The sequence below is a fragment of the Manacus vitellinus genome, unplaced genomic scaffold (assembly GCF_001715985.3).
Source record: "Manacus vitellinus isolate BGI_N305 unplaced genomic scaffold, ASM171598v3 scaffold_3_pilon, whole genome shotgun sequence".
Taxonomy (NCBI): Eukaryota; Metazoa; Chordata; class Aves; order Passeriformes; family Pipridae; genus Manacus; species Manacus vitellinus.
Window position 1 is genome coordinate 24,692,254 of NW_021940535.1, and position 16,525 is coordinate 24,708,778.

Consider the following 16,525-nt stretch of genomic DNA (forward strand, 5'->3'; position numbering starts at 1 on the left):
GGAGCAGAAGAGGTTGATGGCTCTCTGGTTTTTGTGCTATCATAGAATCATAGAATATGCTGAGTTAGAAGGGACCCATCAGGATCATCAAGTCCAACTCCTGTCCCTGCATGGGACACCCCAAGAATTCACACCGCATGCCTGAGAGCATTGTCCAAATGCTTCCTGAGCTCAGACAGACTTTATGCTGTGACCATTTCCTTGGGGACCCTTTCCAGTGCTCAAACACCCTCTGGGTGAAAAACCTTTTTCTGATACCCAACCTAAATCTCCTCTGACTCAGCTTCATGCCATGTCTTCAAGTCCTGTCACTGGTCACCACAGAGAAGAGATCAGTGTGTGCCCCACCTCTTCCCCTCACGAGGAAGTCGTAACTGCAATGAGATCTCCCCTCAGTCTCCTCCAGGCTGAACAGATCAAGTGCCCTCAGCTGCTTCTCATACAGCTTCCCCTCAAGGCCCTTCACCATCTTCACTGCTCTCATTTGGATGCTCTCTAATAGCTTAATACCTTTTTTATATTGTGGCTCCCAAAACTGCACACAATATTCAAAGTGAGGCCGCCCCAGTGCAGAGCAGAGTGGGACAATCCCCTCCCTCGACCGGCTGGTGATGCTTTGCCTGATGCCCCCCAGGACACGGTTGGCCCTCCTGACTGCTGTGGCACTATGGGAGGTTAATGAAAGAAGGAGCAGCTGGGCAAAGAGACTGCTTTAGGAATTGATGTTATAGCTGTTCAGAAAGGCAAAAGAAAGGAAGAACAATAGAAGCACCTTTCCTGCAGGGAGAGAGAAAGACATATAAATATTTCCTCTGTGGGAAAGCTGTCATATGTGTATATGGATATCAGGGTAGGGTAGCTGGCCAAGAGGGAAGTGAGCTAATGAAGACATTCAATTGCTGAAAATTTAGTCTTAAAAAAAAGCCATTTACTTCTGCTGAGACCTAGGCTTACAGATGAGATATCCAGCAATGTCATATTGGCAAATGAAAGGAAACATGACTACAGTAACAGGTGTCTCTTAGCTGGATTGTATGTGCCCTCTCAATACAATTGCCCTTCTGGAATTAGGATGTCTAGCAGGAAGGGAAGAGGAGCAAGATGCTCTGATCCAGCAAAGAGTTCAGATATACAGACAAAAGTACAATTTCTCTACTAAGTGCAAAGCTGGTAAACATCAGAGGCACTGGGTTATAGCTGGTACTATTTAGGTAAGCATCATTCACATATAGAAGAGGGAAGGTAGGAAATTCTGGAGGAAAGAACTTTCATGCTCTGAACAAAAAGCTGGAGACCAAGGCTTTAGTGGGGCCTTTCTCTGAAGCATTTCCTGTAGCCTGTGCAGAACTGGAGAGAGAAGTAGAAAGGCAGAGCTGTAACACTATCAGGGTGGTATCTGGCAGAGATTTCTGCTTCATAGGAATGGTGCTACTAAGCAGACTAAGCAGAAGCTATGAAGAAGTGAGAGAGAGATTCTGCTTGAACCAAAGGGGAGCCCAATGCTAGCATTTGCATTCAAGAGAGCTGTGAGTGATCATCTTTCCTTCATTCAGTGGTTTCAGAGGTAAACAGGATAGGATGGTAATCCACTATAAGACCTCTGTTGAGGAGAAAGACATGGAAATTCTGTATCAAATGAAGTCATAAACATATTAAGAAGTATTATAAAATGAATAGGAAAAGACTCACATCAGTATGCCTATGTAAACAGGTGGTTCATGTACATTTTGATTTTTGAAAATAGCTTTACTCCCTCATCCTTAATGAAGGAAATGAGGATGCCAGTGGTAAGGCAGAATCTGAAAAGGGCCACAAAGGTGATCAAGGTTAAGGACAGGCTTTGGTATAAATGAGCACATATGCTTGGACTCCACAGTCTGGGAAAGGTGACATGGGGACACATGATGAGTTTTACAGAAGAGAGTGGCTGGGTTTCAGTGTCCCCCCTGTTTGCTTGGTGGTCCATAGCTCCTGCATTCAATGTGTTGCATTCAAAACCAGAGGAAGCATTTCTTCATGCAACAGTTCCCCCATTCTCACGAAGGACTGATATAAAAAGTAAGGAGTCTTGTTGGAACGTGGTTCTGGTCCTGTGAGAGCACCTGTTATTTTCATATCCCTCAAGTAAGGAGAGGACAGTGTCACTCACCTTCCTTGTGAATAATTTAATTACATCCTATTTTAGTGTCCTCTAGGGAGACACCATGGTGGGAAGCAAAGTATCTGAAAAACATCATTTCAAGGGAGATCTCAAAAATATTTGAATAAAAAAAAAGGTACTTCAAGAAAGTCCCTCATATAATACCCCTTAGAATCAGCAAGATTTCAAGTATGCTGTACTGGTGACTTCAGAGGTAGCTGTGTATAAACTGACTGTAAATCTTATATCCAATAAAACTTCAATAACCCAGGTGTTGTAATCATATCAAAATTCTAATACTGTCTTCTTTGCCAGAGCTTGCTGAAGAATAATTCCTTTATCTCATTGGCTCAAAGGACATTGCAGACTTCACTTTGTTGGCAAGTACCTGCATTGGCCAAGGGAACTAGAAGGAACTGGGCAAGGACCAAGGGAGTAAAATTTGGCAAGGTAAAACCACTTGAATTCCATAGGAACTAGGTCACCAAATGCATCAAATAGCTTAAATAATAGCAATTAGACTTTGTAAAATACTTTCCTTTGAGACACTTCAAGTGATGTTGACAGCCATTCGTTAAATTTTCATTCCCCACTAAAACAAAACAACCTCCCCCAAACAAAACAAAACAAAGAAAAAAGCAAACAAAAAATGTAACTGAGTACATAAACACACTTGACAAAAAGCCAGCTAATTAGACAAACAAAATTCTTGGCTAGTACAGTAATTTACAATAAATTATACATTGCAATATGGTCAGGTAGTTCAAATCCAAGCTATTTTTTTTTGGTGAATGAATAGGGGAGAAATAGAAAATGTAAGAGTACTCCACAATATTTGCTAGCATAAATTCTTTGCGACCCAAGAGGAAACATCAGTAAGACAAAAAATGAAGCTCCTTATATTTTGGCTTGCCAAACAGGTTCTGTAAAAGACTGGTTTTTTTCAAAGAAGGCATGTACCATATTACGTTATCATTCCTAATTTGTTATATATCTGGTATAAAAGGGACCTTATGGACTTGATATTCAAAGTTGATCAGTATGTTCACTTCTAACATAGTCTTCTGCTGAACCAAAAGAGTCCAGCAATTTCACAGAATTGAACCTGGGACAAACTTGTTGAAAACTGTTTGCTTTTTGGCCTGGAAATTAATCTGCTTGGTTTTCATTTTATACAGAACAAAAGACCTTCAATCTGTCATATGGTAATAAATCTTCCTTCTGAGAATGACACTTTTTGGGTTTGAAAAATGATCTGACATATTATCTTTTCTTTCTTTGGGTCCAATGATTTTCTCTGAAAAAATCAAGACCTTACTTTCAAAGCATGAGGAACAAACTCACTAAAGAAACATTAATTTATTATTTTTAACATCATGATTAGGACTTATTTATGAATCAAAAATCCTTGTGTAAGCTGCCGTGTATATCTTCCATGTTTTAGGTTTAATGTGTTAGGCAGCAGCCAAAAAAGATAAAAGCACAAAGAATCAAGGAGAAGAAGACTAGGATACATGTCAAGTCACAGTTTCAATATGACAGTAGCCTAGGCATTAACAGAAACTGGAATATACACAGGAATTTTAAAAGGAAGATCCTGCTATGCATACGAAATTAGGGAAGGAATCTCATTTTAAATATATACAAAAAAGGTATGTGAGACTATGTCCATATATAGACTGACAGGCTGTTTAGCAATCAGAGATGGACTTCTTGAAGTTGAGGGAAAGTTAATTTGGATGGAATATGCAGACACACAAACACACGGAATTATACAGAAAGAAATATTTCCAAATGATAAAATTGTCATCAGAATGGGGATACTGAAAGGGGAATGTGTCTCTGGGTTTTGTATGTTGCATACACCTTGCAGAAGCTGTGATTTAAAGCTTAAAGCAGGATAATTTCTGTGGGTATCTGAGGACTAGCTAGTTCACCAAGAAACAGCCCTGACTTTTTAACACTGGAAAGGAGCAGAGCAATGGGATTGTATCTGACCAAGTTCAGAGATGCTCTGCCTAATTTTGCACTACAGACTTTAATTTGCTCTTGTCTGTCCAAGAATAAAAAACCTTTTCTCACCAGCTGTTTCCTGACGAAGCCCTCTGATTCAGTGTCTGCAATTTTCAAAGAAGGCATGGCTAAAGCTCAGTTTAGATACAGAAAGATGTACAAAAAGCTTAGAAAGACAGGAAATATTTATTTTAGCTGTTGGTTGTTTTTTTTTTTTTCATGGGAGCCTGGGTGCAGCTGCACAATGATTCAAGGACAGAAATCAACCTTAAACATTCCTGAAGACAAGGATAACCTACAGAGCACCATGTTTAAGTTGTAGAAGTCTTTGAAATTCCTGATTTGTCTAGAGCAGAGTAAAGCAAAAGTGTGTCTATAAATACCATAAAAAACCCATCCACTGTAACATCCCCTGTTTCCCCAGCAGTTCAACCATGTGTCTTACAGCCTCAGTGATGCTTTCAGAATGGACGTGTTAAGGCTATGGTCAAAGGCTAAAGAGTCAGAAGGGGGTTTGTGGGAAAGGCTTCTCCTGTGAGCAGTTTTGAGAGCAGAGGAACCCCACTCAAAAACAGGTCCTGGGCTCTCCAGATTGCTCAGGCATAAACAAGAGGCTTAGGATGAGGCTTAGAGCCCCCAAAGGGGGACTTGGCAAGCTGCAGAACTGAAAGAAATACATCACATGCACTTATTCCAATAAGTATATGTGACATAACTTGGCATTACTATGCTTTTGTGGTTAATCATTTAGTTTTATCAGCTTGCATACACATCATCTTTATTAAACAGTAACCATCCTTCATGCATCATGCAGTTCAAGGCCAAGAAAATAATCAGAGACCATGCTCTGTGCTGAGGAGATAGAATGGTTTGCAAAAAAAGGAAAATACTGCTTTCTGCCATCCATCACAGTTTCCCTGGAATGAAGAGCCAGATGATAATGCTGGGGCCTCTTTAGTGCTAATAAATCAGACTGTCAACCTGTGTCTAGTTAATATGAATTCTGTACAGTCCAATCCAACTTGGACCACTCCAAGACTCCCAAGCAGAAGACGAGGAGCCAGAAGCCCCTACACCACAGTGACAGCACCTGTGGTCTAATCAAAGGGTCACACCATTTGGGCTTTTGTAAAACTAGATATTTATTTAATTCATACAATACATTAAACTGATTGGTTTTAAACCCAGGGTATCAGGAATGTATTTCCAAGGTTCTTGTCTTTGTAGTTGACCTGAAAGCAAAAGAAACCACCCACTTTTCAGATTAACTTCTTACTAATCAAAATCAGTCTGTAAACAAAGTTTTTACTCTTAATTCTGATCGTCTTTTGGTTGTCATCATGCATATTCAGATCTTCACTCAGTCAACTGTCCCTAATGTCATCCTGAGTAGTGGATCAAATTCTGCCCCTACCACAAAAGGAATCATGTAGGCAGAGAAATTATGTAATAAAATGCACCTACACGACTGGTGTCAAAAAAGTAGCTGAAATAAGGATCTCCTTCCTTCTCTGGCTTTAGAGGCTGTAACTTAGATTTCTTTCCCCTTTGAAGAGTCTGAGCAGCAAGTCTTTTCCTTGTCATTGGCATCTGCAACAAAATAGCAGTTGCATTACATTAGAAACAAATTAGGGCACTATTGTGCCCTTGCTGACAACTTCGTAGATATGGATTAAAATTGGCTAAATAAAATGCTACTGATGTCAAAAACCCTAATTGTCATTATCTGGATATTTAAAGATATATAGGCATGACTTAATTGATGGATTTCAGGATATAGGAAGAAAGAAATAAAGACTTTATAGAAATCACCATCATTCCACAACATGCAGGATATGCAACACAGCTGGGGGCCACAATCACTGTCTATAGGAGACTTAAGTGTTAATAAAACCTCAGTCTCAAGATTACTATCAAATGGCAAAATGATGGTCTATGGCTCTGGCTCAAGTTGTATGCTTGAATTATATGCCTGAAATTCATATCTAGGTTTATGTTTACTGAAGAGCTTTCAAGGAAAATGGGTATTTCTTTTTGTAGGAGTGGTTGCATGTGCTTGCTCTGTGTGTCACTGAAGGCTGACGACTACTGCATTGTGAAAGGAAATTTCTCAGACTGACCCTCATCAGGCATATATTGGAATGATGTTATTTATTGGAATGATGTTATTTGCTTTGATGAAAGAAGCAACAAAGATTAACATCCTTGTGATATTTATGTATTTTTTTCTAATTTCGATGTACACCTTTTCGTTGGTTTTTCTATTTTATTGCTAAGTCATGGACACTAAGTTACGTAATGACTGAGTCCACATCAGTTGTCACTTGATTCTAGCTCTGTCTCTCATTCCTAGAGCAAAAGCTGGATCATGTTAGAAGCATGGACAGATAGCTTTACCTGTGATGTCTGACAGGTGTGTGTCTTAGTGCCACAGATATCTCTTACTCAGGCATCATGGCAAATTTTGAATGTCCTTTCACAGAGCATGTCTAAAGTCCTTTTCAGGAAAGATTTCATGGCGCTGTGCATAGCAAATACCATGACTGATTCTGCTCAAGAACAGAATGTGTGTCACCTTCTCCACCTAGTGATGCATTTTCACCAGTACTCATAAAGTGACCTAAACCTGCAGAGAGTGGCATATGTGAAGCGTTACAGAGAGGTTTACCCATTTCCAGAAGGCCTGTTCCTCTACCACCCAGCAAAGCAAAGCTGAAGAAAGGCTATCACAACCACCTATTAATCTAGAGATTATGTTTATACAAGAAGTATCTTCTTGTCCCCTACAACGTACTAACATCTCCTGGTGCATTCATGTTCCAGTTGGGTTGGGCAAGGTAAACCAGCTCCACCTCCGAACTGATAAGTGCTGTTGTGATCCTTCCTACCTGCTCAAAGTTCATTCTGAGCATGCATCCCCTGTTTGCCTACATCTGATAAACACAGTATTCTTTGTATTTTATTATTCTGGGCACAGTATTACAAGGAGGTGAACACCTCTTCCTTTACTTATCACAGATACATTAAACACATGAAAAAATCCACATGGATTAAATATTGATTTTATTTTTTAGAGAGCAAGTACAATGATGTTGCATTAAAATAATGCTATGTCATAGTTGTTACAGCTCTGATAGAAAAATAAACATCTCAATATACTACAGTGTCAACTCAGTAATAAATACCAAAATAGAAGTTAGTAGTCAACTGAAATTAATAAAACAACTATAAAAGTATACTATTTTAAATAATAAAATATTCAGTATATTTCCAGACAAACAAAAGTAGTGATTTAAAAGTACCATTTAAAATGTAAAACGAACAGTAAGAAGTTATAAAATTTAAAACCTCTTCCCTTACTAATATTCTCTATGCATAAAATCTAGAGGAACATTATTTATCTTTATATACTTTTTTTTACAAAAGGTAGCATATGTTAAATAGAAAGTTAAAAACTGTAGTATTATTATTAGCTGTGACACAATTGCTAAATAAGACACTTTAAAGTAGCATTATTTTTGAAGCAGCAGTAGGCAAGAGCGAAGATGTTAGGAAGGTGAATTCATCCAACACTAATGCCTCTCCAAAAGACTCTTTCAACATCTTCCTTCAAAATACAACTGAAACAGCCCAAACACAATATAGGTATCAGAATGAAATGTTAGATTTAGGCAGAAGTAATTAATTTAAGAAATGCCAGACAATTCTTTTTTAATAAGTAGGTACCTTTTTCTTTAAAAATGTGTACAGAAAAGGAAAGAAAAAGAACATGCAATCCAGAGTTGCACTTCTAAAGCCTAAGGATCTAGTAATTTTGAGGGGGGGAAGCTTTATGTTTTTTTACTGCAGACAGGCCAACCATTCTGAGCTGGCTTGCTCCCAGTGAAACCCCACTGACTTGTCTCACTATAGACATGCATTCCTACTGGTTAATTTTAACCTTTTTTCCCCGCCCTCCATGCATTTCAATTCTCAGAGATGGCTCTCTGAGAATTGAGATGGCTCTCAATGAGAGCCCAGAGATGTCTGTGCATCAGAGCAGCCTCAAGATATAATTAAAAAGTAGTGTTCTTCTTAACTACAGCTTCATTTCTGCTTTCCCCTCCCTTGCAAATGGACAGCTGGAACACTGGCACCATTCATCACTCACAGTCAGAGCAGAGTTAGGTGTCACCCAGCACTGACTCAGCACAAATACCCCTATGAGAAGTGCCCTTTACAGCTACAGCTTACACTCCTTAAGGTTGACTGGTGGAGATCCAAGGGCTGGTGGAAAGACAGTGGGCAGGTGCCCAAAGACTCTCCAGAAGCTTTAATGGAGATCTGCAGCATTCAAGTTTACAGGCGATCCCTTGCTATGTGACGTGTAAGCATTTTGGATGAATAAAGATGTGAAATGTCTGCAGTGTTATGGTTCAGACTGCATATTATGCAGTTCCAGTGTGTGGACAAGTGCCTAGGATGCAAACCTAGGACAACATCTCTGCCAAGTCAACCTACTTTGAAGAGATTTCCTGCCCTGACAAAAGGAGAAGGGAGGTCTTGGAGCATCATCTCTGTAGGGACGCTGTAGGAAACCCCAGCATTGCACCTACTGAGATTGCTGTCCCTCTTCAAGTCCCTGTACAGGCAGCCATGCCCTTGCATCTCTCTGCCCTGGGCATTTCCAGACCTTAGGTTTAGTTTTAGGACTGAAGGTTGCTTGAAGCTGTTTCATACATTCACTCCCATGGTTTGCAAAACATGTACATTTAGGTATGCACACTAAGCAGGAAACAAATATTATATATGATCACACTGGGAAAATAATATTTTTCCGTGGCAGTATGAAGAATGCTTTACATAGCAGGTTTTCATGACATCATAGAGAGGAAAAATAAATCCAGTTGAGAATAACGGATAAAATGTAAACTATGCCCATACGAACATCCTTCCTTTTAAAGGTTCACTTTTAACATTCCTTGCAAATGTAAGGGAATTTCAGCTGGGCACAATGAAAATTCCTTGCATACCACGTGCACGTTTTCTGGATGAAACAGCTATTTTCCCACACATTTCTTCAGCAATCTTATTAGTGTACTCATGATGCTTGGAAATAACCATTTCATAGCTTTCCTCATTTTACAGTACTTAAAAACATCTGAAATAAAATGCATGCTTTTTAATTGCATAAACATGGACTTTCTGAAATGTTAGGCAAATAACCAGTCAAAGGTAAAAAAAGGGAGATTAGCATTTGAAAATTATACATATGTATTTTAACATTAACATTTATGGTGCAAAAAGTCATGCACATGCTCTGGGAGCAAATCTAAAAACAATTCCCAAAACAAATGATGAGATACAACAGTATCTACTGGTACATATTTGGATATAGGCATGCAGTAGAATTATTTGACTTCCTTTTAATTTTTTTGAAGGAGCCTAGTCTAAGAAATTTTATTTGAGTAGTTTAGAATGTTCTATTCTGAGGTTAGATATTTCCCCCCTATTTTTATGAGCATCTTTGACACACAATACATTGAAAACTAATGTGAACTAATTTGTCTTTAATATCTCCCATATTAAGCACTATAGGAAGCAGAGTCCTTCTGCAATCACTGAAGAAATTCCTTGTGAATTACAGGCTGCTTTCTCATTTAAGGTCATGTGCTGAGGGAACACAACTCCCTAAATAGTGAGGCTTTTGTTGAGCTATTCATCTCCTGCAGCAGCTCTTCTGAAAAACATGGTCAAAGGCAGAGGGAAACAAGTACCAAGCAAAGCCAGAGTTTCTCATGGATAGATTCCATCCCTAGAAACAAAGCCTCCTCCCAAGAATCCTGCTCTGTATAAGCTCCCCACGGGCCTTCTAAAAGCCTTGACCTGTCACATTAGCAGCAGCTTATTCTCTTTCACCAGCCTCCTCCACAATACAGTAAAACCATGAGGGAGATGCAAAACAGCTTTTTATTCTTCTTCTTTTTTTTTTTTCTTAAAAAACTCTTTTTTTTAAAATGTACATTTTTTAATCTCAAGACAGCAAGCTGCTTACAGTGCAATTGGTCCCGTGAGCCTGCTCTATTTGACCAGAGCATTTTAAACATTCAGGCAGGTGTCTGATAAGGAAATACTGACCGTGCCCCTTCACAGGCAGCACCACAATGCCAACCAAGTGCTATAGAAGAAAAGCAGTAGCAGTGTGATGTGTCTGGAAGATGGGTGTTACAGCTCAAATTTTCTTCCATCGAGAACTCAGCTCTGTTGTCCCCTACCCACACAATTTAAGTCCCTCTAACAGTGAAAAGTAATTCCTAAAAAAAAAAAATAGTTATCACTTCAGTAAATGCTTTAAAGCATTATGGTGGGAAAATATCACTGAGCATTGAATTATTTTTGTTTTGTTAAGTGAAAGAGACAACCAGAGACTGTTTGCTACTCACAAATAGTCATGAACTGTGATAAGGGTAATAGCAGGTAAACCTTTATCAATCTTTTATCTTTATCCCACTGAAACCAATTTTTTGGAATCTGCTAATTTACACAGAAGGAAAATGGTCCTACATGTTTTAAAAGAAAACGAAAGTTTAAGGTATACTTGATAGATTACAGAATTAATCTATAACTAAAATTCTACAATTAAGCTATTACTAAAAGTCAGGGTCAGTGTAAGGAAATACTCTTTTATTTAAACTTTTACCTTTATGGTAGAAAGCTCAGGGCCTACTTTGGAGATTGCTTTAGAAACATTTAATAGTCCAGTTTACAGGTTTCAAAAAAACACCCAATCCCTAAGGTCTAGAGCTTTTATGACTAATGAAAAGGCCAATGTCTTTATATTGTTTTTCTCAATCCCACTTGATCAATTACTCAAGAAACTGAACACTCACATAACACTTATCACTTGTTCTGCATCCTGCCTTCTTTTCACACGCATACTCCTCAGATTTTAGTGGGAATTTACAGAAGAAATACGGAATAGGAAATATATACTAATGTCTAAAAAACTGCACCTAAGGAGGTCCTGTTTTTTTTCTGTAACTCTTCTCTATGACAAATACAGACCAATATTTCATATTAGCAATAAATGTTGCTAAAATGATACGCTGTCTTCTGAGATGAATTTTTTTTTTTGCCAGCAAGATTTTAGAGCATTAGAGGTTGATCAGACTTCTGTGGGGTTTCGGCAGCATAGGGTTAGTAATCAGACTGACACTTCCAACTAGCATATAACACAATGGTCTTCTACCATTACAGTCAGTTTCATGGGTAAAAAAAATGCTTCTGTGTGACCTTGTAGCTCATATTCTTCTCTCAGATAAGCTTATATTGGTCCCACTATATTTAGAAGAGCTTTGCCCATTTCTGAAGGCAGAATTTGATCCCATATGTATGAAGTCAATTCATGTGTTCCCTTGAGAAAAAAACTTATATTTTCCTCACCTTCTAAATTGCAGGTTCTTTTCCACATCACACTGGACACATTTCTCAAGGCACAGTCACAAAAATCAGTCACAAAACTCGACCCCATCAACTAATTTACATAAAGAAAAAGAGCAAGTGTAAAATCAGACATTCCCGACATCATACAAAAAGATCAAAGCCTTTATTTGGCAAAACACTGACATGTAGCTAGCAAACCAAACACAGCTCTGGTGTAATTCATCTACTTGCAACAGGGTTCATGCTGCTGACTCCAAAGGTGAAGTCAGTCAACAGTGATCATCATGTAGACTATGCTGTTGGACAGAGAAACTCTCATTTTCTGTAGCCACTCAGTTTTCAAATACCTTAAATTTTGTACAAAAGGGTTTTTTATGTTTAAACACAAGTAAAAAAGCTAAAAATTACTCTTTATCAGATATAAATTATCTTTAAGTGACATCATCCATATAAAAAACTATATATATAATTTACCTGTGTGTGCATGCTGTGTGTATACACACACAACTATAGACCCACACCAGTAACTAAATACTTATTTAATCCAGTCATTTTTATGAGGAAAAGCTAAGACACTAAAGCAGACAAATCAGTGGAATTTATCAACTGAGAGAACTATAAAAGTACCATTTACTCTATTTAAGAGCATTTTAATAGTTTCATCTATTGCTATAATATACAGCAATATTAATATTTCAGTCACAGCTTTTGTCCATTCCCACAGAGCACATCAGTACTAGCTACATGTAGAGTGAGATCAGTGCTTTGTCAGACCAGTTCATACCTACATTCTAGGCCATAACTAAATAAATTAGAATATGCTAAAGTGCTACATCAACACTAATGTTTCTGAACAGTAGTAACGCACATTTCTCTTTCAAAAAAACCTAAAAAAATACAGCAGCTATAGTTTCAAACATAATCACATAACGTGAGTCCGTTTACAGATCACTTAGTTACAGTATTCAACAAAATGCACAAAACAAAACCATATGGCAACAGTCAAGATTCCCACAGAGTACAAAAGGTAACTTTTTAAAAGTCGATCATGATGGAAATAGAATTTGCAGAAAACACACAGTCTTCAGAATTCACACTTGAAAGTTTCGTTTAATCGCAACTTGCTGATGTCGATATTTATTTCCTCTGGTTTGTCACGTCTGTATGTTACTGTTCTTGTGCAAACTGTAGGCAAAAACATCTTATCCTTGAAGGAGAAGATATAATTTTTATCAGCAATTAGCTAAATTTTATATGCAAGAAAAAGATTACTGAACATGATAGCTCTGAAATAAATTACCTTCTTTGTTGCAGATACTCTGTAATCAGATGAAGACTTAACTTTATTGCTACTCCCCTGCAGAATGATCTGCCTGATGATAAGGACAACAAGCAACCCGATCAGAAAGGTAACTATAAAGATTATGGAAAAGACTCTAAAGTAGCTTCGTCCAGAGAAACATTCTGCAACAAAAGGAAAACACAAGGGTAAAGCCTAATGTACGGAGCAGACACATCCCTCTAACACAGGTATATCTACCACTGCATAGCAACGCTGCATAAATGTAACACAAGCCTGATAAAAATTGAGGGAAAATCACTTAGGGGAAATTAAGAGGAAAAGTTGCCATATGTAGGCTTTTTAAAGTGGGGCATATCAAGAAAGGCAATTCAGATTAAGATCCATTGTAAAAAACTGGTGAAACTATTATTCCTTTAATCTACAGAATTAAGACTCAGGCTTCCTCCATAAATTCTCTGTAGATGAGTGAGTTTATAGCTGAAATAGAGAGGAGGAAATGTTAAAGATGTTTGGGGTGAAGAGAATTTAATCTTCAGAAAATGACAGTGAAGATCACTGGTGAAATATGAAAGATATTATTGAATCCTTGTCCAGTATTGTCCTCACAGGTAAACTTTTCTCACATGGTAATGGTAAGCTTTCCTTAATTAATACTGAAGTTATGAGAAGAATATTCACAGTTAGTTTTCTCATTTATGAACTGTAGGATATAAAGCTGTACATAAATGTGAAGTGACATTTACCTACATTTTTGTTGCTGTGTGGAGTGATTAAGCTTTACGAGATTTTATTTACAAAAAAAAAATTATTCTTCCACAGCCCTCATAACTGCAGTTTTTTATACTTGAAAGGAATATTCAAACATTACTGAACTTGAGGTAAGCATTCTACTTCTTTTTCCCTTGTTTCTGGTAATGTCAAATAATATAAGCATATCCAAAGTAATAAAACATACAGATGCCATAACAGATTTTTATAAATATTTCTTTAAGCATTGCTCAGGCAGGATTCATCTTTATTAGATGTGACTTCTCAAGGAGCTGGGAAATCTGATTTAGCAATGCTTGAAATCATATTTCCTGTTATTATTTATCTTTTACTTTCCCTGAAGCTATGAATGAGTTTTCTCTTTTTCCTGCCTTCTTTGTTATTGTAATAATATGACACACTTGAAAGACATTCTAACAGTGGTGAATTCAATTAGTAATCCCAATATAGTTTAATCTCTTATTAAAATTACCTAGAAAATGTCACATACCTGAAGTATGGTCAACATAGTGCAGTAGGTAAGCGCATGAGGTTGTGCACTGGTCAAGTATTGCTTGAGATGTATTGTTAGAATGATGGCAGTGAACACAGTTCCTGTAAAATAAAAATATAATTAAAAACTTATGTCTTTCTCTGCACTCTCTTTAAAGAGATTGTATCAACAGGCTGAAATATCATTGCTTGCACATAATGCTTTCCTCTTGTTAGTAAAAACATTGCGACATTTTTTTTTTTTTCTGAAATGTGACACCTCTCTCAGTGTTTTATCTCTCTGATGCTTCTCAGAACCAACTAGTCAGAAGCTGTAAAGTAACATGTCTTTGGCTTTGAGCCACCTTCATCTGGTCCCTGCTCTACCCTTTGTGATGCAAGTTTGTCACAGGGTGTAGCTAAGGGTCTACCACCCTTTCTTCAGCTTTCAGCTTCCAGTTCAGTCCTAGTCTTTCCTTATAAATCAGACTCATTGGGATGCACGCTGGAATTGAAGAGTAGAGACAGCTTTGTTCATAATTTTTGGATGCTATCTTAAGACAAAGCCAAGTAAGTTTGCAATGCTGGGCAGTTCAGAGAGACAGCAGCACAGTGGGAGGCAGTGCTTTCAGTCTTGCCATCTTCATTGTATAGCCTTGCAGAAGATGGATATCACATGAGACCCTGAAAAAGCCCTGGCTGAATTTTTAACAAAGGTATGCCATCTTCTGAATTTATTAAAGTCATCCATTTCACAGTGATTTTGAACAAGTGTAAGCCAGAAAGGCTAACTGCATTTTATTTAGTGAAATCTTAGCATTCACCGTTTCGGACGTGATCAAGCTTGGCTCTCCAGCATTTCCTTCAAACAGCTATAATTCAAATTAATACAAATAAACAATGATTCTGTTTTGAGCACAATGCCCTTTCCAATGAAAGGCTGATCTTTCACCTTCTGCACCACAGTGAGATGCAGAACATTATGTACTGACAAGTGGGTGTAGAAAAGCTGTGCCCAAGGCCTTCGTTCACTCTCTACGCCAGGACCATGCAGTGTGCCACTGAGAGCTTGATCTAGCTTCTCTCCTCCTGGGGTTGCTCATTTCAACCTCCACACTGTCCCCTCCTTTATACAGGTAAGGAAAAATGACATGCTTTAAGACTAGCATGGCAAAGACTAAGTGTTTTAAAACTCAGTAATGAAGAATGTTGTTCTCTGGGTAAGACGAGCTCTGCTCTGCTGACCAATGGCAATGACAATACACAGCTCCTTCAACTGAGAAGCACAAGGAGTGTGCAAAAACATATTTGGAAAATATTACTGGACTTTGTGGAATTCAGATGCAGGATCTAGTGTCCATTTCTAGAACTCCAAATTCATGGGTTTTATGTACTACCCAGAAGATTTCATATGAAGATCGATATTTTAATAAACCTATGAAAAAATATAGTTTTTTGGCTTCTGAAAGCTGGAAGTTGGACACAGACTGGTGAACACAGATGTGGACATGTAATTCCCTTAATTTCCAGTATGAATCCCTCAGCTACAGAGAGAAAAGTATAAATTGTTTCAATTTCCTACAGCCTAAATATCTAAGAAATGTCGCACCTAGCCAAGCAGAAATATTTCTCCACGTTTCACCATTAGAGAGTTAAAAAGTCAAGTCTAGCACAAGAAACATACCAGTTTTCTTCACAGGCTTTGTTACAAGTAGGGCAGTATTCACACAAACGGCCAAAGCTTCTTGGATCTGTGCACTCACACTTTCCACATACGCATTTTCCTCTTCCACTGCAAATCTGGCCCTTTGAATTCAGGCAGTGCTTTGCTGATTGTGATGAGCACTCACAACGATCACCTTCCCAGCCAGCAAAGCACTTGCATTTACCACCTTCACATTCACCATTACCTACAACATCAGAGAGTCTTGAGTCATATGCTTTTATGAAAACATAGAAAATCAATTTTTAGATGCATACATTTGTTTCACTGGTGCTTTACATTAAACAAAGCTAATTTAGACCTTGACTTTCTAGTTAGTTTTTAAGTTAATAACTTGGGCTGAAATTACCAGCATGATATATATTTATGGATGCTGGTTGTTGTTAAGTTAAGCAAAAGTTACTATCATGTCATCCAAAAACCTTTTACTAAAAATTTTCCCTCTTGTCTTGGATGAAAGGAGTGGGGATTAGAAATTACACAATGACTGGAACATAGTCTTCAGGCAAACTAAATAAACTTCTCTTTTATAAGAAAATATTCAATTCAAATAAACGGCAAGATTCAGTGGAGGAATGAGTATCAAGTTCATGCACACATGCCAAGTTGTTCCTTCTTTTCTTTCTCTCTCTTCTCTTCTCTTCTCTTCTCTTCTCTTCTCTTCTCTTCTCTTCTCTTCTCTTCT

At 37.9% G+C, this 16,525-nt stretch overlaps 1 protein-coding gene and 1 long non-coding RNA gene across 3 annotated transcripts in view; one reads left to right on the forward strand and one right to left on the reverse strand.

Moving 5' to 3' along the window:
• Positions 1-7,199: 7,199 nt before the first annotated feature.
• The window catches only part of ITGB8 (integrin subunit beta 8), a 49,966-nt gene continuing 40,640 nt past the window's right edge, over positions 7,200-16,525 (reverse strand). For both annotated transcript variants that reach the window (XM_008920380.3, XM_018075597.2), the window contains exons 11-14: positions 15,802-16,027; positions 14,137-14,240; positions 12,876-13,039; positions 7,200-12,782 (exon numbers count right to left, since the gene is read on the reverse strand). In XM_008920380.3, the coding sequence (XP_008918628.1) occupies positions 12,660-12,782; positions 12,876-13,039; positions 14,137-14,240; positions 15,802-16,027 (617 nt within the window). In that variant the 3' untranslated portion in view covers positions 7,200-12,659. The remainder of the gene's footprint in view (positions 12,783-12,875; positions 13,040-14,136; positions 14,241-15,801; positions 16,028-16,525) is intronic.
• On the forward strand, positions 12,897-15,094 carry LOC108640222. The gene is made up of 3 exons (XR_001921004.1): positions 12,897-12,984; positions 13,698-13,756; positions 15,084-15,094. It is a non-coding gene; the product is annotated as an uncharacterized LOC108640222 (long non-coding RNA).